Genomic DNA, 23,513 nt, shown 5'->3' on the forward strand with positions numbered 1-23,513 from the left:
TTTCTGAGAATCTAACCTGGTCCCAATATATTGATGCAGTTATAAAGAAAGCAAGACAGTGGCTATACTTTTAGGAGTTTGAAGAGATTTGGTACGTCAAAAAATATACTCAAAAACTTCTATAGATGTACCTGACAGGCTGCATCACCGTCTGGTATGTGGGGTTGGGGGGGGGGGGGGGGGGGAGCCTAGTACACAGGACCGAAAGAAGCTGCAGAAGGTTGTAAATCTAGTCAGCTCCATCTTGGGTACTAGCCTATAAAGTACCCAGGGCATCTTCAGGGACCGGTGTCTCAGAAAGGCAGCGTCCATTATTAAGGACCTCCAGCACCCAGGGCATGCCCTTTTCTCACTGTTACCATCAGGTAGGAGGTACAGAAGCCTGAAGGCACACACTCAGTGATTCAGGAACAGCAGGAACACTGCCATCCAATTCCTAAATGGACATTGAACCCTTGGATATTACTTCACTTTTTTTAATATACAGTGTTTCTGTTTTTTGCATGATTTTTAATCTATTCAATATACATATACTGTGATTGATCTATTTATTTATTTATTTATTTATTTATTTATTTATTTATTTATTTATTTATTAATTATTATTTTCTATATTATGTATTGCATTGACACATATCATGTCACATGCCGGTGATAATAAACCTGATTCTGATTCTGAGTAAAAACCCTCTCCATGATTACACGGAGTGCTGTCTCAGGAAAGCAGCATCCATCATCAAGGACTCCCGCCACCCGGACGTTGCTGTCATCTCACTGCTGCCATCAGGAAGAATGTAGAGGTGCCTTAGAACACACACCATCAGGTTCAGGAACAGTTATTACCCCTCAAACATCAGGCTCCTGAACCAAAGGAAATAACTTCACTCAACTTCTTTCACCTAACAAATTATGGACTCACTTTTAAGGACTCTTCATCTCATATTCTCAATATTTATTGCTTTATTTCTTTTTTGTCCTTTTTTTTGTATTTGCACAGGTCATTGTCTTTTACACATTGGCTGTTTGGCCATCCTGTTGGCTGTGGTCTTTCATTGATTCTATTGTGCTTCTTGTATTTACGGTGAATGTCTGCAAGAAATAGAATCTCAAGTTTGTCTATGGTGACATAAGTGTACTTCGATAATAAATTTGGTTTGAATATGAATATCTATTGCTCTCTATTAATAAATATTAACAGAACTATCTCCAAACATTGGAGAAAGTTTAAAGATCCACTTTATTTGTCACATGTAAATTGAAGCATCAAAATACACAATGAACCGTGTTGTTTGTACCAACGGCCAGATAATCTGAGGGTGTGCTGGTGGGTCAGCCCACAAGTGTCACCATGATTCTGACACTAAACAGCATCCCCACAACTTATTAACCCTAACCTGTACACCTTTGGATTGTGGGGAAACCTACACAGTCACGGGGAGAATGTAAAAACTCCTTACAGACTGTGGTGGGAATGGAACCTCAATTGCTGATCACTGGTGCTACAAAGTGTTGCATAAACCGCTAAGCTACTGTGCTACTATTATATTTGTAGAAAGATGAAAGCTGGGAGGTGGTTTGGTGGACTCCTTCAAAATTCTAGAGTATTCCCATAGGTTGGAAGTTCCAAATCTCATTTCATTCTCCCTCTGACATTTCTCATCTCACCCTAAGAAAGTTAGACCTCCCCTTCACCATCTTCTCAATGAATTTCAAGTTCGATATGACCATGAGCTCTTCTTACACCATCTTATCTACCTGTGCTGCCAGCTTTTGGGATCCTTGTGTACTGAGGTTTGTCAGTTCCTCAAAACTCCCTAGTGCCCTAGTGTATGCCCCACCCATATTATCTTCTCAAATTACATCACCGCACACATATCAGGATGGAACTCCATCTGTCATTGCACAAGTGATCAGTATAATCCAGTAGACGTGCTCATTTGCCTCACTTTCAACAGCATCACCATTACATCCTCTCAAATTCCTGGTTATCAAAATCTCAGAGGATCTATCTTGGGCTCAACACAAAGATGACATGCCAGCAGCTGTACTTTATTAGGAATTTGTGGAAATTTGTTATTTAAAAAGACTTTCTACAGATGTACTATTGTTAACATTCTGACTGGTTGCATCACAGCTTGGTAAGGACACTCTGATGCACAGGCCCAAAAGAGGCTGCAGAGGGTTATAAATTCAGAGACAGCTGAATCGTGGGCATTCACCTCCCCATCATCAAGAACAAATTCAAATAGCGGTGTCTCAAGACGCTATCATTAAGGCCCCTCTCACCAGCCTCCACATGCCCTCTTCTCATTACAAACATCAAGCACTCTCAACGTTTTTGGAACAGCTTCTTCCATTCTGCCATCAGATTTCTAAACAGTCCATGAACACTACCTCATTATTCCTCTTTTGCACTCTTTATTCTTATTTTTACTGCAAATTATGGCAATTTTTAATGTCTTGCACTGTACTGCTGCCACAGAACAACACAGTTCACAGCATATGTCAGTGATAATCAGGCTTCCATGGAGCTGCAAAGTTACCTCGCGGCTCTGAACTCAATTCATCGACTAATGCTTTCTTAATCACCCTATGAACTTGCGCGGCAAATTATAAGACCATAAGACATAGGAGTGGAATTGGGTCAATCAACATACTGAGTCTGCTCCGCCATTCAATCATGGCTGATTTGTCTTCCCTCTCAATTCCATTACAGATCTAACTCCTTCCCTCTCAACTCCAGCCTTCTCCCCATAACCTTTACTAATCAAGAACTTATCAACCTCTGCTTTAAATATACTCAATGACTTGTGGCAATGAATTTCACAAATTCCCCCTCATCTCTATTCTAATGTGAGGTCCTTGTATTCTGAAACTGTGCCCTCTGTTCCTATACTCTCCCATGAAAAGAAATACCCCGACTATGTCCACTCAGTCTAGGCCTTTCAATATTTGATAGGTTTCAATGAGATCCTTCTTTATTCTTCTAAACTCCTGTGAGCACAGGCCCAGAGACTTTATGTTATCTACAAACATTCAAGTTCAAAGTTCAAAGTAAATTTATTATCCATTTAATTCATTTTCTTGTGGGCATTCACAGTAAATTCAAAGAAAGAGATCAGGAAGGCTAAAAGAAGACATCAAGTTGCTCTGGCAGACAAGGTGAAGGAATTGAATTGAATTGACTTTATTTCTTACATCCTTCACATACATGAGGACCACACAGCTGGTGTGTACAGACCACGTGAGGTCCTCGGTGACGTGGACGTCGAGGAACTTGAAGCTGTTTACCCTCTCAACCCCAGATCCATTGACGTCAATAGGGGTTAGCCCGACTCCATTCCTCCTGTAATTCACAACCAGCTCCTTTGTTTTTGCGACATTGAGGGAAAGGTTGTTTGCTTGATACCACTGTTTCAGAGAGATGACTTCTTCCCTGTAGGCCACCTTGTTATTGTTTGAGATTAGACCAATCGATGAGGTGTCAGCAGCAAATTGAATTAACAAATTGGAGCTGTGGGTGGTGATACAGTCATGGGTATACACAGAATAAAGGAGGGGACTTAGTACGCAGCCTGAGAGGCTCCTGTGTTGAGAGTCAGAGGGGTGGAGGTGAGGGAGTCCACTCATACCACCTACTGGCGATCTGACAGGAAGTCCACAGTCATGGCTGAGGTCTCTGAGCTTCTTTTGAGTCTGGATGGAATTATGGTGTTGAATGCTGAACTGTAGGACAAGAACAGTATTCTCACATAAGCATCCTTCTTCTCTAGCTGTGTAAGGACGGTATGTAGAACAGTGGCTATTGTGTCGTCTGTCAATCGGCTGCGTCGGTAGGTGAATTGTAGGGGGTCCAGTTTGGGTGGTAGCACGCTGCAGATGTAATCCTTGACCAGCTTCTCAAAGCATTTGCTTATTATTGAGGTGAGTGCGACAGGATGCCAGTCATTCAGGTATGTTACCTTGGCCTATTTTTGGTACAGGACAATGGTGGATAATTTGAAGTGGTTATTCTGAACCAGAAAGATGACTTCTTCCCTGTAGACCACCTCATTATTGTTTGAGATTAGACCAATCAATGTAGTGTCATCAGCAAATTTAATTAGCAGATTGGAGCTGTGGGTTGCGACACAGTCATGGGTATACAGGGTGTCTACAATAGGAACTCTACAGGTATGTTGAGAGCAAAAGGATTGCTAGGGATAAAATTGGTCCTCTGGAAGACTAGAATGGTAATCCATGTATGGAGCCAAAACAGATGGAGACGATCTTAAAAGCATTCTTGCACAGAGGTGAGGCAAAGCAGCATCGACTTAATGGATCCAGTATAGAAGAGGAGGTATTGCAAATCAGGGTGGATAAATCCCCGTGCCTGACAAACTGTTCCCTTTGCTCCTTTGGGAAGAAAGTGCAGAAGCTGCTGGGGCCCTAGCAGAGATATTTAAAACATCTTTAGTGACAGGAGAGGTACCAGAGGATTGGAGGATAACCAGTGTTGTTCTGCTATTTAAAAAAGGCTCTAAACAGAAACCTGGAAATTATAGGCTGCTGAGTCTGACATTAGTTATTGGAAGGTATTCTAAAGGACCGGATATACAAGTATTTGGATAGACATAAACAGATTAGGTATAGTCAGCATGGCTTCATATGTGGTAGGTCATGTCTGACCAAACTTATAGAATTTTTTGAGGTTTACCAGGAATGATGAAGGCAAGGCAGTGGATGGACTTTGGTAAGGCATTTCACAAGGTCCTGCATGGGAAGCTGGTCAAGAAGGTTCAATCGCTTGGCATTCAGGATGAGGTAGTAAATTGGATTAGACATTAGCTTTGTGGGAGAAGCCAGAGAGTGGTAGTAGAAGCTTGCCTCTCTGACTGGAGGCCTGTGACTAGTGGTGTTCTGCGGGGATTGGCGCTGGGTCCTTTGTTGTTTGCATCTTTATCAATGATCTGGATGATAACGTGGTTAACTGGATCGGCAAATTTGCGGATGACACCAAGATTGGGGGTATAGCGGACAGTCAGGAAGACCATTATGGCTTGCGGTGGGATCTGCATTAGTGGAAAATTGGGTTGAAAAATGGCAGATGGAATTTAATGCAGATGTATGAGGTTTTCCACTTCAGTAGGACCAACCAGGGTAGGTCATACTTAATGAATGGTAGGGCACTCAGGAATGTGGTAGAACGAAGGGTTCTGGGAATACAGGTACATAATTCTTTAAAAGTGGTGTCTCAGGTAGATAGGATCATAAAGAAAGCTTTTGGCACATTAGCTTTTATAAATCAAAGTACTGAGTACAGAAGATAGGATGTTGTGTTGCAGTTGTACAAGAAGTCGGTGAGACCTAATTTGGAGTATTGTGTGCAGTTTTGGTTACCTACCTACAGGAAAGATTTAAGCAAGGTTAAAAGAGTGCAGAAAAAATAATTACAAGGATGTTGCCCGGTCTGGAGGACCCAAGTTATAAGAAAAGATTGAATAGGTTTGGACTATATTCTTTAGAACATAGAAGAGGAGATATGATAGAGGTATACAAATAATGAGGAGTATAGACAGGATAAATGTAAGCTGTTTTTTCCCACTGAGGTTGGGTGGGACTACAACCAGAGATCATAACTTAAGGGTGACAGCTGAGAAGTTTAAGAGGAACATGAGGGGAAACTTCTTCTCTCAGAGGGTCATGAGAGTGTGGAATGATCTGCCAGCACAAGTGGTGCATGCGAGCTCGATTTCAATGTTTAAGAGAAGTCTGGATAGTAGGGATATGGAGAGCTATGGTTCTGGTGCAGGTTGATGGGAGTAGGCAGTTTAAATGGTTTTGGCATGGACTAGATGGGCCAAAGGGCCTGTTTCACTGGGGTGCTTCTCTAGAACTCAATGACTCTAAACACAATAAAATCAATGAAAAATCATACACAACAAGACGGACAAACAACCAAAGTGCAAAAGAGAACAAACTGTGCAAATACAAAAAGAAAAGAAAACAACCAAAATAATAATAATAAATAAATAAACAATAAATATTGAGACCATGAGATGAAGATTCCATATGTTTTGGGAACAGTCCAGTATTGGGATGAACAAAGTTGAATGAAGTTTTTCCCTTTGATTCAAGAGCTTGATGGTTGAAGGGTAATAACTGTTTCTGAACCTGGAGGTGTGGGTCCTGAGGCCCCTGTACCTCCTTCCTAATGGCAGCAGCCAGAAGAGAACATGGCCTGGATGGTGGAGGTACTTGATGATGGATGCTGCTTTCCTGTGCAGCGCTCCATATAGATGTGCTCAGTGGTAGGGAGGGTTTTATCCATAATGCTTGTAGGCTTTAATAGTAGTAAGTGTCCACTACTGTTTTGTAGGCTTTTCCATTTAAGGGCATTGGTGTTTCCACACCAGGCTGTGATGGAACCAGTCACTGCACATCTATAGAAGTTTGTCAGAGTTGGAGATGACATGGCGAATCTTCACAAACTTCTAAAAAAGTAGAGTCACTGTTGTGCTTTCTTTTTAATATCACTAACATGCTGAACCCTGGACAGATCCTCTGAAATGGTAAGGCCAAGGAATTTAAAGTTGCTGACCCTCTCCTCCTTTGATCTCCTGATGAGGACTGGCTCATGGACCTCCGGTTTCCTTCTCTTGTAGTCAATAATCAGCTCTTTGTTTTTGCTGACAGTGAGTGAGAGGTTGCTGTGGTACAATTCAGTCAGATTTGTAGTTTCCCTCTTCTCTGCTGATTCATCACCACTGATTCAACCAATGACACTGGTGTTGTCAGCAAAGTTAAATATGGCATTGAAGCTGTGGTTAGCCTCACAATCATAAGTTTCTGAGATTCTGAGAAACCACCCCGTCTGCCACTAACATTTATTCCGTGGTTGGAGTTACTTAGATCACATTTCTTCCCCATTCTAATCTTTGGTCTGAACAACAACTGAATCTCATGACCATGCCTGCACGCTTTTATGCATTGAGTTGCTGCCACATGATTTGCTAATTTAGATATCTGCATTAACTAGCAGGTGTACAGGTGTACCTAATAAGGTGGCATTTGAGTGTCTAAAATATGGATGTGATAATGACTGCTCCTCAGTCTCTTATCATTCTTCAAAAAGGTGATAGAGGGGGTGGTTCACACTTCTGTCAAGCTGTACTTATTCACCTCTGCCCTGCTCACTCTGTGCCCTTTGTTCCAGTACCACTTTGGTGCCAAATATAATTTTTTACTGATATCGCTTCTGTGATTTTGTTGTGTCAAGGGTACCAAAGCCAAAGTCAAAGTAAATTCTATCAAAGAACGTATATGTCACCATATTCTACTTTGAAATTCATTTTCTTGCAGGCATTCACAGTAAGACAAAGAAATGCAATAGAGTCATTGAAATTCTACCCACAAACAAAGGCTGACAAACAACCATTGTGCAAAAGAAGACAATCAGAATCAGGTTTATTGTCACCGGCTTGTGACATGAAATTTGTTAACTTAGCAGCAGCAGTTCAATGCAATACAATATCTAGCAGAGAGAGAAAAAATAATAATAAGTAAAATAAAACACAATAATAAATAAACAAGTAAATCAATTACGTATATTGAATAGATTAAAAAATGTGCAAAAACAGAAATACTGTATATTAAAAAAAGTGAGGTAGTGTCCAAAGCTTCAAAGTCCATTCAGGAATCGGATGGCAGAGGGGAAGAAGCTGTTCCTGAATCACTGAGTATGTGCCTTCAGGCTTCTGTACCTCCTACCTGATGGTAACAGTGAGAAAAGGGTATGTCCTGGGTGCTGGAGGTCCTTAATAATGGATGCTGCCTTTCTGAAACACCACTCCCTAAAGATGTTCTGGGTACTTTGTAGGCTAGTGCCCAAGATGGAGCTGTGCCCTATTCTGTGATCATAGTGTGCTCCTAGTGTATGGTGAACAGCTATGATGGCTGTGGGAACACAGGGAGTAGAGAAGGATTTATGGATGTGCAAAATGTCAAGGAATGATGCATGCATGCAGTGCGTGAGAAACAAGAAGATGATGGAAATGTGAATGACAGGTGTGTGATGGATTTGCAAATGAATGGTTTGTGGCTTTGTTAATTGCTGATGGATCTGAGTTATTAATAGTTATTGAGTGTGACTGATGGGTGAATGTGTGAGTGATGTCAGCAGTAATTTTATCCAAAGTTAGTATTAATTATTCGGTTCATTGCCACAATCCAGTCTCTTCAACCTGCTGTCCACTTCTGGCACTTAACAGTTGTACTAGGTGTGGTGAACTACATATACCTGTCTGGACACGCCCCCTGCTGACTGCTCCTGTGGCTCCTCCCACAGACCCCTGTATAAAGGCGATTGAGGTCTGAGCCCGGCCTCTCTGTCTCCAGGATGTAGTATGGTGGTCAACCACTGTTTGTTCCTTCTTCCAGTCAATAAAAGCCGATATCTCGTCTTTATGTCTCAGAGTGAGTTATTGATGGTGCATCACTGGGTTAATAGCTGCCTCGATTTCTAGTTTGACAAGACACTAACAATATACAGTTAAAATGCAATGAACATTGCCCCCAATCACATCGTCAGGTTGTGTTGGTTGTCAACTAAAACAATGCTTTTTACTGTATGTTTCGATGTGCATGTGATAAATAAATGAATCATTTTCACTGTGAGCTCAGGAAGGAAACCTTCACAGTCTCTTCCCTTCTTTTTCTTTATTGATTTGGAGATAGTAGTGCGATCACTCAAGTTGTGTATGATGTTCTCCTAAGGGGTTGTCTATTGTTAGGTCTTCAGCTGGATGTAGAGACCAATCCAGGATCCACATATTCTGATGCAGTGTGGGACTCGGGGCTTTCAGAGCTCACAATCTTGCCCACCTCACCAGTCTGATCGCTACAGGATTTAATCTGGGATGTTAGGGTGGATCCCCTTAATGGAGAATGCCTGTGTGTGATTGTCTTTAACACGGTAAGACCGATGCATGGGCAGCCACCACATGGTCCTTGGCAGATGGGGGTCAGGGTTCAGTGGCACGTAAGGCAAGACGACTGGGGATCCTTCACTGCTCCAGCCCTTCTCCAACCTTTCTCCATCACAATCTTCTGCCTGCTCCACTTCTGAGGTCTTGGCTGGATCGCTCTTTGCCCGAGACTCCCCCATGACCATGGGTGGCCCCACCAGGTGCGAAACGAGAGATGACTGAACTCCAAACGGCATCTCTCTCGGGTTTTCAGGAACTCACAAACCTCTCCACCACGACAAGATGACAGCCCTCAAAGAGATACAGCACGGTAACAGGCCCTTCCAGTCCAAAGAGCCTGCGCTGCCCAGGCACACCCAATTCACCGACTAAACTGTGCTGCTTTGGAATGTGGGGGGAGCTGGAGCACCAGAGGAAAGACATGCACCAACAGGGAGAATGTACAAACCCCTTGCTGACGGTGACGGGAATTGAACTCCAGTTGCTGGTCAGAAGGATTTGATGGCTCTGCCGTCCACGCATACACAGTGCATTCAGTGATCTGTAACTGAACTCCCCCCCGCCGCGCCCCCCCACCCATGAGAAAGAATTTAGAAAGAAGCTCTCACCAGGATGAAGAGACAGTGTGAAGCGAGAATGGTGTGTTCCGGGATTGTCGAGAGCACAGACAGAACCAAGCAGCCAAAGACCAGCAGGAACCTGTCAACAAAAGGAGGAACCAGTCAGAGAAATGGCAAGTTAGGGGAGGGCTGTGGCTGGAGGGATCAGTCCGAGGGAATATCTGCAGCTGGGAGGGCCAGCCTGGCTGGGACCGAGCACAGTTGAAATGGTTGAGTACAGTACTGGAAATTATTGGATAAAAGATTAAATAAAGAGGAAGTTTAGCTTTATTGTCATATGCAAGTGAAACACAGAGTGAAACACTTTGCTTGCATTCAATCAGCGAGGATTGTGCTGGGGGGGGCTGCCCACAAGTGCCGGCTTCTTTCCAGCGCAACATAGCATGCTCACAACTTACTGACCATAGCTCTACATCTTTAGAATGTGGGAGGAAACCGGAGCACCAATGGAAAACTCATACAGTCATGAGGAGGACGTACAAACTCCTAATAGAGAGCAATGGGATTGAACCTTGATCAGTTATCGCTGCAAAGTGATTGCACTGACCACTACAGAACCATGCAGTGGTATGGAGAAAGAGGATATGAAACTTCACAGAGAGTGATCAGAGAAGTCCCTGCTAGCATCATCCCTCTATTCGAGGCAAGTAACTTCTGATGAACAGAAAATGAAACTTTAAGGCACAAGATTTTATTAAATATTAGAATATCAACCCATGATTGGCATCTTGGGATGAAGTGCAGAGTTGGAGGCCCAACGTCTGGAAGTTTGAGAATTAAGGGATAAGGACTAGAGGCCCAGAGGCAGTCTGCCCTGGGGTTGAGGGCCTATCTGGGTGTGTGAGGGATGGGAAAGAGGCTTAGTTTGCTGTTGTCTGGTTTTGTTGTTGTCGCTGCTACTTGTGCTGTTCTGCTGAACATTGTGGCTGTGCTACGTTGGTGCTGAAATGTATGGTGACATGGGCTGTCTCCAGCACATCTTTGTTAATTCAAAGTCCAAGTCAAAGTAATTTAATTATCAAAGTACATACATGTCACCACATGTTACCTTAAGATTCATTTTCTTGCAGGCATTCACAGGAAAGGAAAATAAATACAATAGAATTTATGACAATCTGTACAAAAGTGAAGACTGACACATGACAAAAGAAAACAGATAGCGCAAATAAAAAAAATACTGAGAGTATGAGTTGTTGAGTCCTCGAAAGTAAGTCTGGAAATCCGAGCAACACACACAAAATGCTGGAGGAAATCAGTAGGCCAGGCAGCATCTATGGAAAAGAGTAAACAATCAATGTTTAGGGCTGAGACCTCCATCAGGACTCCTAGAATCAGTTCAGAGTTGTGGTGAGTGATATTAACCACACTGGCTCAGGATCCTAATGGTTGTAGGGTAATAACTGTCCCTGAAATTGATGGTGTGGGACCAAATGCTTCTGTATCTCCTGCCCAATACATTTCTAAATAACACATTTCACTTCATGTTTTGATGTACATGTGATAAATAAATCAAAATCTGAATCTGAATCTGACTCTGAATTTGCTGATTCTGGGTACAGTTTTACTTTAGCAATTGCACAAATGCACTTGAACTGAATTTTGAAGCTGACTTTTACTTTGAACTTACAGCAAAAATATTGTCATGAAGAGATAGCAAACTCCAACTTTCAAATTTATTAGCTTTGTTCACCATCTACATTTACACGTATTAGGTATTTGTCATGGTGTGTTGGAGTGCCATGCAACAAAAATCTACAATGTTCAGCAATTATACAGAATAACAAGTTATATAAAAATAAAGTATGGATATGGAATAAAATGTGCATAAATACATAAAAATCAGCATGTAACCAGCATTATAAAAAGAGGTTTATAATGTTTACAGTGCAGTGTAGTGACTGAGGTAACAAATAGAGGGGGTGGGGAGAGGAACGAAATTGGTTGATCAGATTAACTACCCCGGGGAAGAAATTTTTAAGATGGCACAAAGTTCTTGTTTTAATAACACTGTAGCTGTTTCCAGAAGGAAGCTTTTGGAAAAGATTCACATCTGCAAAGTCCAATAAATTTTAGAAATCATTATGAGCTGAATCAGCAGACACTCAGTACATATGCAAAACCCTTTACTCTGAAGTTGCTCTGAGAACTGTCTACACCCGGAGGGTTGGTTTAGTTCAAACCCAGACCAGTAGCCAAGTGAAACAAAGATTTTAGTTTTTCAGTATCAGTTTATCGTTGTCACATGTACTGAGAATCAGTGAAAAGCTTGTCTTGCATACTGTTCATACACATCAAGTCATTACACAGTATATTGAGCCAGAACAAAGTAAAACAATAACAACACAAAATAAAGTGTAAAAGCTGCTGAAAATAGTGCAGTGCAAGTGAATGATAAAGTGTAATATCATAACCAGGCAGATCATGAAGCCAAGTCCATCTTTTATTTTGACTTTAATATAGAGATACAGTACAGTTTTGTGTACAGTTTTGGTCTCCAGGGTTAAGGAAGGACATCCTGGCTGTAGAGGAAGTGCAGCGTAGATTCACGAGGTTAATTCCTGGGATGTCAGGACTGCCTTACGCAGAGAGGTTAGAGAGACTGGGCTTGTACACGCTGGAATTAAGGAGATTGAGAGGGGATCTGATTGCAACATATAAGATTATTAAGGGATTGGACAAGGTAGAGGCAGGAAATATGTTCCAGATGCTGGGAGAGTCCAGTACCAGAGGGCATGGTTTGAGAATAAGGGGTAGGTCATTTAGGACAGAGTTAAGGAAAAACTTCTTCTCCCAGAGAGTTGTGGGGGTCTGGAATGCACTGCCTCGGAAGGCAGTGGAGGCCAATTCTCTGGATGCTTTCAAGAAAGAGCTAGATAGATATCTTATGGATAGGGGAATCAAGGAATATGGGGACAAGGCAGGAACCGGGTATTGATAGTAGATGATCAGCCATGATCTCAGAATGGGGGTGCAGGCTCGAAGGGCCGAATGGTCTACTTCTGCACCTATTGTCTGTTGTCTATTGTCTAGTACAGTAACAGGCCTTTCTGGCTCGATGAGCCTGCACTGCCCATTAACACCCATGTGATCTATTAGCCTTTTGGATGGTGGGAGGAAACTGGATCATCCTGAGGAAACCCATGCAGTCACAGGGAGAATGTACAAACTCCTTATAGACTGTAGCAGGTCTGTGGCACTGTAAGAGTGTTACACTAACCGATACGTGATTGTGATGCCCCAAGAGGTCCATTCAGGAATCTGATAACAGCTGGGTAGAAGCTGTACTTGAAGCTGGTGGTATGTGCTTTCAGGCCTTTCTTTTAACCTGTACAAACAAGCTGGATGAACTCAGCAGGTCGGGCAGCATCCGTTGACTGCTCATTTCAACAGATGCTGCCTGATCTGCTGAGTTCATCCAGCTTGTTTGTACGTGTTGATTTGACCACAGCACCTGCAGTGTACTTTGTGTTTTCTTTTAACCTTCTGTCCAATGGGAGAGGAGAGAGAATGTTCAAGGTGGGTTGGGTCTTTGATTAATGCTGGCTGCTTTAGGGATGCAGCAGGAAATAAAGACATGGAGGGAGATTGGTTCCTGTGATGTGCTGAGCTGTGTCCACAGCTCTCCGCAGCTTGACGTACAGAACAGCTGCATACTAAGCCACTGCATCCATACAGAACGCTGTGTATGGTGCATCAATAAAACTGATGTTTTTATTGTATCTTGACACATGTGACAATAATAAACCAGTTACCAAAGTCTGTGTGGGACTAGTAGCTTATGAGATGCATTATAAAAAAGCTGTTTATCCAAATTGATTGTACATCCTAATACTAGAGATTGAACCATGCAGCAGAAAGATCCAATGTGTGAGCTAGTTTCTCACTGTGAAGAACAATGGTCTGACAAATGGCAAGCTCTGTATGTGTGTGTAGTCTTGATCAACAAAAGAGATTCTGCAGATGCTGGAAATCCAGAGTAGCGCACACAAAATTCTGGAGGAATCCAGCAAGTCAAGCAGCATCTATGGAGAAGAATAAACAGTTTTGAGGTTGAAGTGTGTGGGTGGAATGAAGTGAGAAGCAGGGAGGTGATAGGTGAAAAAGATAAAGTGCTGAGTAAGAATGATTCTGATAGGAGAGGAGAGTGGACCATCAGAGAAAGAGGAGGAGGATAGGAACCAAAGGGAGGCAATGGGCAGGTGAGGAGAACAGAATTAAGAGGGTAACTAGAATGAGGAATGGAAAAATGAGAGGAAAGAGGAGGGAGAAATGACCAGAAATTAGAGAAATCAATGTTAATGGCATCAGGTTGAAGGCTACCCGGATGAAGTATAAGCTGTTGCTCCTTCAACCTGAGTTTGGCCTCATCATGGCTGTAGAGGAGGCCATGGACAGATTAGTCAGAATGGAAATGGAAGTTGATTTGACATGGATAGCCAATGCTCTTTGCAGCAGGCGGAGTGAAGGTGCTCAGCAGAGTGGGCCCCCCAATCTGTGTTGGAATTCACTGATGTAAAGAAGGTCATACTGGGACCGGATACGACAGATGACTCGCAGGTAAAGGGTCACCTGTTTGTGGCCCTGAATTGTGGTGAGGGAGAATGGTAGGGGCATCCAGCTTGCAAGGATAAGTGCCAAGATGGAAATCAGTGGGGAGGGATGAATGGACAAGGGAGTCACTTACAGAAGTGACCCCTTCTGTAGGAAGGTGAAGAACGGGGGATGGGGCGTGGAGATGTGTTAGCAGAAAATATGTGCTTTGTTGCTTTGTGGTAGGATCCTGTTGGAGGTGGCAGAAGTTATGGAGAATGATGTGCTGTTATAGTGGCTCATAGGGTTGTAGGAAAGGACAAAGGGAACTCTATTCTTGTTATGATGGCTGGAGGATGGCGTGAGAGTGGAGCCTGGGAAATGGAGGAAATGTGGGTGAGGGCAGCATTGATGGTGGTGGAAGGGAAAACCCATTCTTTGAAAAAAAGAGGACATAGATGTTTTAGAATGGAAAGCCTCACTCTGAGAACAGATGTGGTCGAGACAGAGGAACGGAGAGAAGGGTTTACAAGTGAGAGGGTGGGAAGAGTATAGTCAAGATTAATGTGAGAGTCAATTGGTTTGTAAAAGATGGCAGTAGATCAAGAGATAAAGATAGAGAGATTAGAAAGGGGTGAAGAAATTTCAGAGGACCACATAAATTTGAGGGCAGGGTGGAAGTTCGGGGTCAAAGTTGGTGAAATTGGGGGCAGGAAGCAGCACCAATGCGACCATTGGTGAAGCAGAGGAAAAGCTGGGCTGTGTTACCGGTGTAGGCTTGGAACATGGGATCATCCCATATAGCTTCTCCTTTAAATTCAGGCTCCATCTATAAGTCGAACAGATGGCAAAAGACATGGTTCAGAGCGGAAGAATGTTACATGAACCGTATGTGGGAAGCTCAGAGCTTAAGTGGTTCATACACCGTGCATTTGCAACAAATATCAAAAATGTTTTACAGTCTTAATCACTCCCCAAGTACCAATATCGAAAGTGCATGCATGCTTGTGATTTTGGCAGTGGCTGAGTGGGTATGCAGACCTTGTCTCTGTTACCCTTGTTGCTCCATGTTACAAGACAGCAGTACTTTATGTAACAAAGTGACTCTGGCCCAGGGCTGCCATACCTACCATATATTGAAAAACTCTAGATAGAGTGGGAAAGTCTGGGACCAGAGGTTATAGATTCAGAATAGAAAGACCATAAGACATAGTGCAGAATTACGCCATTTGGCCCATTGAGTCTGCTCTGCCCTTTGATCATGGTTGATTCCTGGACAGTTCGAATCCCCAAGCCATAAACCTATAAGACCACGAGATTTAGGAGTCTGATCTGCTACTCAAACATAGGTCATTTATTATCCTTCTCAACCCCATTCTCTGCCTCCTTCCCTTAAATTTTGATGCTCTTACTAATCAAGTACCTATCAACCTCCGCTTTAAATATACAAGATGACTTGAGTGTATGCTAACCTCTACACTACCATGGCCATTGCAGCTAGCTCCATTTGACTAATAGCCTTCTAAACATTTACTATCCAATGGAGGCTATTCCTAGAGATGGGGAGGTGTTGCTACTGGCATCTTCTGGACATGTTGGCGTTCTGAACAGTGCATGACAGGGTACTCGATCTGAAGATTTATCCCAGGCCACCAGAAAAAGCTTTGAGCTAATGCTTTCATTTTGACCATGCCTAGATGATCAATATGTAGCTCCTCTAACACTTTATCTCTCAGTTTGGATGGTACAACAATTCTTAATACCCACATAATACAACCTCTATCAAGGGCAAGTTCATCCCTGCACAAAGCTCAATTTAGCTGGTTTGGTTGGAGCAGTCAAACTTCTAAGCAAACTGTATTACTTTCCACCTATTAATCGCAACAACACTGGCACTCGTTTTTCATTGGCTATTTTATTTCCTTCAAAATACTGCTTAATTCACTCAGTATTCATCAACCAGTTACCTCTTGTGTAGTCAAACACATCCATCTTTGATTACAAGATGGCCAGCCATTTCTGCTTGCTTGCTTATCTATCTATCTATCTATCTATCTATTATCACCCAGAACACATTATTCATGAACCTGTTAACTTTGTCAATTTCCTTTTGTGCTACACTTCAACAGGTGGGTAGTCATTTTGGGTTTGTTTAATACTTCCTTGTTGCTACTGTTATGTTTTATAACTTCATAAACTGATCAAAAGAAAAACATGGGACTGGGAAAAAACATATCTATTCTTTGTTGTTACATTTAGTAAGGTGTGCTCTTATGACACAATGGCATAATGATGTATGCCCATAACATACTTCTTACATATAACCTGTAATGATTTATGCAAACAAGCAAAAATGCTTACATCTAGTTACAATATTACTCAAATATTATTGAAATATTAAATACACACAGATTCCTCCTTCTGACGCAGTGCGCCAGGGTTGATGATTGGGGGATTGTCACCTATTTAGTTTTGAAAGGATACTTGAGGAAATGGATCATTCTATACCATGCCTACCATCTGGAGAAAAGCAAGCAAATCTGTGGACGATACTTCCATGAAAACTGCTGGTATAATAGAGATTAATTTCTGTATAATTGTAATAGGACAATTAAATAAATGGCTGCCATTAAACCAGCCGATTAATGAGCTCCTTACTCCACCATCTGAACTTCAAGAGTGGGACTCCAGCAGACAACATTTAATGAGGGGCAAGCAATAAGCAATAAAAACACCAGCAGCTGTTCCAAACACAAACAGCCATTACATTAACAGCCCCCTCTGGCCCCTTTCACAGTCATATCATTTTCTCACTTGTGTGTGTAATCCAGGACTAGGTTATAAACTGTTCAGGGAGTGACTTTTACATATTAGCTGATTGCTGGCTCTCTGATTGACAGTGATGAGTCCTTCTGGTTTGTTCTTTCTCGAATGGTCAGAATGTCACTACCAATATATACTACCCCAGTTACTCACCCCTTCACCTCTTTGCTGACTCTGGACTTGCTGAGTTGGTCTGGAGAAAGGTCCTTGTTATAGTTCATCCCAAGGAGATGTGTAAAAGATGACCCTTTGATCTATGGGCTTTTTCCACACTCACACACACCAACACAGCCACACACACACACACACACACACACACACACACACACACACACACACACACACACACACACACACACACCTACACAGACAGACACACACACACACACACACCCACGCACAAACACACACACACACACCTACACAGACAGACAGACACACACACACACACACACACACCTACACACACACACACACACACACACACACACACACACACACACACACACACACACACACACACACACACACACACACCTCAAGTTCTATTGAACTTTTAAGATGGCGCCTGTGGTCTCCATTGAGGTCATGGCTCAGACTTAGCTGCTTATTTAGGTTTTCTTTTTTGGTTTGTCATTCGTAGGGATGGGTTTGGGGACCGAGAGGGGAGTTAGGGGTCATGTTAAGGGTTAGGAACAAGGATTTGGGGGAATTGGAGGACAGGCCAGTGTCTAAGCCTCTGCTTTGAAGGCCAGTAGTTAGGTGAGGTCAGATAGTGGGTCCACACTAGGGTCCCAACATTGGCGAGACCTGAGTTTAAGACCTCGTTGTTGTGGTCCCGTCATCGTGAGTCCAGGATTCGATGCTGGGAGTTTGGGCTCTCATCCAGGGTCCTCATTCGTCATCATCTGCAAATCCTGGGACAATACTGAAGATCAAACCGAAAGGTTGACTGAAGGTCTACATTGAAGCACGAAAATCATTCGGAAGTCCAGACCAAAACCTGAAGGTTGATCAGATCCATAAGTTGAGGATTCGTAGATCCGAGTCTATGAATCTCTACGACTCCACTGGGGAAGTCAGGGCCCAGTGTCTGTAAAGCCACAAGTCCACTACAGGCCGAAGAAGGCCTGTCCTGGGGTTAGGGGACTGTGTATCTGCTGTGTGGGTGTGGGGAGGTGGCAGGGAGGGAGAAATGGGGCTTGTTTCACTCTTGTTGCTCTGTTACATATCCTGTTTTGCTGTGTTCTGTGTTGTTCTGCGGAATATTGCAAGCATACTATGTTGGTGCCAGAAAGTGAGGTGACACCTGCTGGCTGCCTCCAACACATTCTAGTTTGTGTTGGTTGTTAACTCAAATGGCTCATTTCACTGTAGGTTTCGATGTACATGTGATAATAAATGAATCTAATATATATTTTATTACAAATAGAATTGATCTTTGAAATTAAAAAGGGGCAGTAAGAAGGGCTCTCCCTATCAGATCCTTCCTGCAGGGCTGGGGCCTCACTCCCAATCTATGCTGTTTTTGCGATGGCTGTGGTGTGGATGAGACAGTAGCCAGCCTCTTCTTAGAGTGTCCATTTGCCAAGATGGCCTGGAAAATGATGCAGTAATCCTTGCCAAATGTGGTGAACTACATATACCTGTCTGGACTGCTCCTGTGGCTCCTCCCACAGACCCCTGCTGACTGCTCCTGTGGCTCCTCCCACAGACCCCTGCTGACTGCTCCTGTGGCTCCTCCCACAGACCCCTGTATAAAGGCGACTGTGGCCTGTTGCTCTGCCTCATTCCCCAGGATGTAGTGTTGTTCATTCTTCCAGTCAATAAAAGCCGATACCTCGCTTCCTACGTCTCAGCGTGAGTTATTAATGGTGCATCACCAAGCTTTGTCCTGAGCAGCTGTGTAACAGAGGACTTTGTGTTCGACAGGCAGTTCCCAGGGACACACACCGAGACAAACGTCCATGTGGTGTCTCTGTGGTCCATGTGCTCTTTGATCTGCCTGAAACCTGCTGGTCTTCCGGTGTAAGGAGACATCAATGAATGAATCCTGCCGACTGGCACGTTCCACGGTGCAGGAGTGTGTGCCGAGGGGTTCACTGAACCTCCAAGCTGTCGTCATCAAAGGCTCTGTGGGGAAGTGCCACAGGGCACTGACGAGCTGGGTCAATGTTGAATTTACTGACATGTGCAAAGTCATGTGTGCGCAGGTACAATGAAGATCTGACTTGCAAGCAGCATCACAGGCACAGGGCATCAAATAAGCAGCGTTCACACAAACACATTTAGAACTAAAAAAACGAAGCCCACCTTAGTGCAAAGTGAATGGTTCAGATTCAGATTTATTTATTTAACCGATTTCTTCCCACATTCCAAAGACATCTCGGTCAGGAGGTTAATTGGTCACAAGGGTGCAATTGGGCAGTGCAGCCTCATTAAGCTAAAAGGGCCTAATACCTCGCTGTGTCTCTAATAGTAATAGTTATGAAGGCCATAGTTGGAGTAGACAATCTTTTTCCCAGGGTAAAAATATCTAAAACTAGAGGTTATGCATTTAACGTGCGCAGGGGTGGGGGGTATGTTCAAAGGAAATATGTGGCAAGTTTTTTGCACTAGAGTGGAGGGTGCCTGGAATCCACTGCCAGAGATTGTGAGGGAGGCAGATACATGAGAGGCTTTTAGGTACACGGATGTGCAGAGAATGAAGAGGTATGGAGCTTGTGTAGGTAAAATAGAATAAGTATTTAATTTCACGCACATCATCGTGGGCTGAAGGTCCTGTTCCTGGGTGGCACTGAACTATGTTCATAAGCACAAGAGATCTGCAGATGCTGGAAATCCAGAGCAATGTCACACAAAATGCTGGAGGAACTCAGGAAGTCAGGCAGCATCTCCGGAGAGGAATAAATAGTCAATATTTCGGGCCGAGACCCTTCATCAGGCCTGAAAAGGATCTGGGAGGAAGCCAGGAAGTTTGGAAGATGGCTGACAGAGCTGTTCTATGTTCTTGCAAGGCCGTCTGTCCACATGTTTTGATGGACAGGAGGCAGCTGTTGTTTTTGTCTCTGACTCCACCCTGGCATTCCCAACCAGGAATCCCCAATTTTCCCCAGGGAAAAGGGATATCTAACATGCTGAGGGTTAGAGTGGATTGGTTGGGATTTTCAGCTGTTGCCGCTTACCGCAGACCCTTACTGATTTATGAATTAATGCTTGCAGCTCCAATTTGTCCATCACTAAATTCAAAGAGCTCCTAGCAGCTGCTACTGAGACCCTGATGAAGAACTGAGCCTTTATCCCACATCAACGCCTGCAGTTGAACAGGGAGAACAAATCTCGGTTCACCACAATACCTCTCTCGGAAACTCAGCCTCATTACTAAAACGGGCCTCAACTTTGAAACATTCTGCCTTATTAAAGATTAAAGAGATTAGCTTTATTTGTCACACGCACATCGAAACATACAGTGAAATGGGTTGCTTGTGCTAAGTCAGGTATCGTCCCTGGGGGCAGCCCACAAGTGTCGCCAAGCTTTCGGCACCAACTCACTAACTCCAACTGCACGTCTTTGGAACGTGGGAGGAAATCGGAGCACTCAGGGGAAACCCATGTGGCCACGGGGAGAAAGTACAAACCCCTTACAGGTCAGCAGTGGGAACTGAGTCGCAATTGGTGACCACCGCTGTTGTAACGTGTGACTGTGCTAACCGCTACGCTGCTGTGCTGCCCCATTAAGATTTGTTCCATCTTAAGCACAAGAGGCCGTTACTGCCTTTATGCTGTGCCAGCTCTTCGGTGCCAAATTAATCCCAGTCTCCTGCTCTTTCCCTGCCATTTGTATGACTTCAAATATTTCTTCAATTTCCCTCCTGAAGGTTACTTTTCAAACTATACCAGTTTTTTCATCTTTTTGCATACCATGACTCTTCCAATATTTTTACTAGTCATCATAAACATTGATGCTCTTTTGATTATTTTTTGTACCTATTAGTGATGGTTTAATGATCCATGCATATGGGCCTTTAAGGGTCTTTGAACCTTTATTGGTTCTGGCTTTTTACTCTTTAGTAGTATTCTGTACTTTTTGAGCCAAATGTAGAAAATCTTACATTTGGCTTCCTTGAAATCCATTTGCTATGTCTTTTCCCATTCATTTAATCCATTGTTTCTCTGTAATTTAATGCTTCTAGCTGTCTGATTGGAGACATGGTTTAGAATATTTTCGGTCCAGTGTGCCAATGCTTAGGTGGCTGTCAACCTTAGTATCAACAACAATCAAGAACGCATGGTTTCTTATCTAGAGTCAGAATCAGAATCAGAATTGATGTCAGTTATCAAAATTCAAAGTAAATTCATTATCAAAGTACATATATGTCACTATATAATATCTTGAGATGCATTTTCTTGCAGGCATTCATAGGAAAACAAATAAACGCAATAGAAATGTGAGAAACTATATACAAAAACTAGCAATGTGCAAAAGAAAAATTGTGCAAATCAAAATAAATGAGTCAATAAATAATATTGGGAACATGGGTTGTCAAGCCCTTGAAAGTGAGTCTGTAGGTTGTGGAATCAGATCAGTGTTGAGGTGGGTGAAGTTATCCACACAAGTTCAAGAGCCTGATGGCTGTAGGGTAATAACTGCTCTCGAATGCTGAGGATGTTCTACGAGTCTGCGGTGGCCAGTGCTATCATGTTTGCTGTTGTGTGCTGGGGCAGCAGGCTGAGGGTAGCAGACACCAACAGAATCAACAAACTCATTCGTAAGGCCAGTGATGTTGTGGGGGTGGAACTGGACTCTCTGACGGTGGTGTCTGAAAAGAGGATGCTGTCCAAGTTGCATGCCATCTTGGACAATGACTCCCATCCACTTCATAATGTACTTGTTAGGCACAGGAGTACATTCAGCCAGAGACTCATTCCACCGAGATGTAACACAAAGCGTCATAGGAAGTCATTCCTGCCTGTGGCCATCAAACTTTACAACTCCTCCCTCGGAGTGTCAGACACCCTGAGCCAATAGCCTGGTCCTGGACTTATTTCCACTTGGCATGATTAACTTATTATTATTTAATTATTTATGGTTTTATATTGCTATATTTCTACACTATTCTTGGTTGGTGTGGCTGTAACAAAACCCAATTCCCCTCAGGATCAATAACGTATGTCTGTCTGTCTGAACCTGGTGGTGCAGGACCTGAAGGCAGCAGGAAGAAGAAAGCATAGCCTGGTTGGTGGATCCTGGCATATGTCATGAAATTTGTTGTTCTGCAGCAGCAGTCTGTGCAATACATAAAATAATTACTACGTTGCAATAGGAAATGTTAAAAAATAATTAAGTAGTGAGAAAATGAGAGATAAAGTAATGAGGAGGTGTTCATGGGCCATTCATAAATCTGATGGTGGAGGGGATGAAGCTGTTCCTAAAATGTTTAATGTGTTTATTTTGGCTCATGAATCTCCTCCCTGATGGTAGCATTGAGAAGAGGGCATGACCTGGATGGTGAGTGTCCTAAGTGATGGATGCTGCCTTATAGAACATAAAACAGTACAGTACAGTACAGTACAGTACAGTACAGACTCTTTGGCCCATGATGCTGTCTGTCCCTTTAATTCACATTAAGATCTATTTGAACATTCACTCCCATGTAGCCCTCCATTTTTCTTTCATCCCTGTACCTATTGAAGAGTCTCTTAAATGTCTCTAATGTATCTGCCTCAACCACCAATCCCCTGAAGCATCACTTTTCCATATTTGCAGTTTTCTAAGTTGATGGTTTAGCTCTGGCCCTAAGATTGAATTTTATGATGGAGGAGTTGTTGGGAAATGAGAACTGTGGCAAAGTTCAAAGATCCAAGTAAAATTTATTATCAAATACCTATGCTTATGGAGGCCAACTCAGTAGGTATATTTAAAGCAGAGAAAGACAGCATAGCACATTCAATATTTTAGTAATATTCGAGTAATATTGTAAATATATTAATTGAAAGAAAGCTGAGTATACTTGGCTTTCAAGTTTTTCGTTTGATTAGTTTATGGAGTTAGAAATCATATCAGTGGTGATGAGGAAGATTTAAAATGAACCCAGGATGACCACCTATCTGTTAAATGCAGCATGTTTTTTTTTTTGAAAGGGGAGGAATGTTTTAGTTTAAAAAAGTGCCACACATTTTTTTCTTCAGATGTGGAGAAATGATCGAGTTAAAAAAAGACAGAAAATGGATAAAGTTCACACTTCATAAGCAGTGAGTACCAGGTGACAATAATAATAAATAAACAAAAACAGAAATGGCCGGCTACATCTGATATATAGATGTGTTCAATTGCACAACAGATAACTAGATGATGTATACTGAATGAATTAAGTAGTATTTTAAAGCAAATGAAATAGCTGATGAGAAATGATTGCCAGTGTTGCTGAGTGCAATAGGTGGAAAAGCATGCAGTTTGCTTAAAAGTTTAAGTGCTCCAACCAAACCAGCCGAAATGAGCTTTGCTGATGTTGTGAATGTAATGCAGGAACATTTAGAACTGAAACCATTGTTGATTGCAGAATGCTTTAGGTTT

At 42.7% G+C, this 23,513-nt stretch overlaps 1 protein-coding gene across 1 annotated transcript in view; it reads right to left on the reverse strand.

Moving 5' to 3' along the window:
* Positions 1-23,513, reverse strand: part of kcnq5a (potassium voltage-gated channel, KQT-like subfamily, member 5a) — a 323,005-nt gene that overhangs the window by 98,734 nt on the left and 200,758 nt on the right. Inside the window, exon 2 of the mRNA XM_073056700.1 lies at positions 9,575-9,665. Coding sequence (XP_072912801.1) covers positions 9,575-9,665 — 91 coding nt within the window. The remainder of the gene's footprint in view (positions 1-9,574; positions 9,666-23,513) is intronic.

The sequence above is a fragment of the Hemitrygon akajei genome, chromosome 9 (assembly GCF_048418815.1).
Source record: "Hemitrygon akajei chromosome 9, sHemAka1.3, whole genome shotgun sequence".
In the NCBI taxonomy this organism is placed as follows: domain Eukaryota; kingdom Metazoa; phylum Chordata; class Chondrichthyes; order Myliobatiformes; family Dasyatidae; genus Hemitrygon; species Hemitrygon akajei.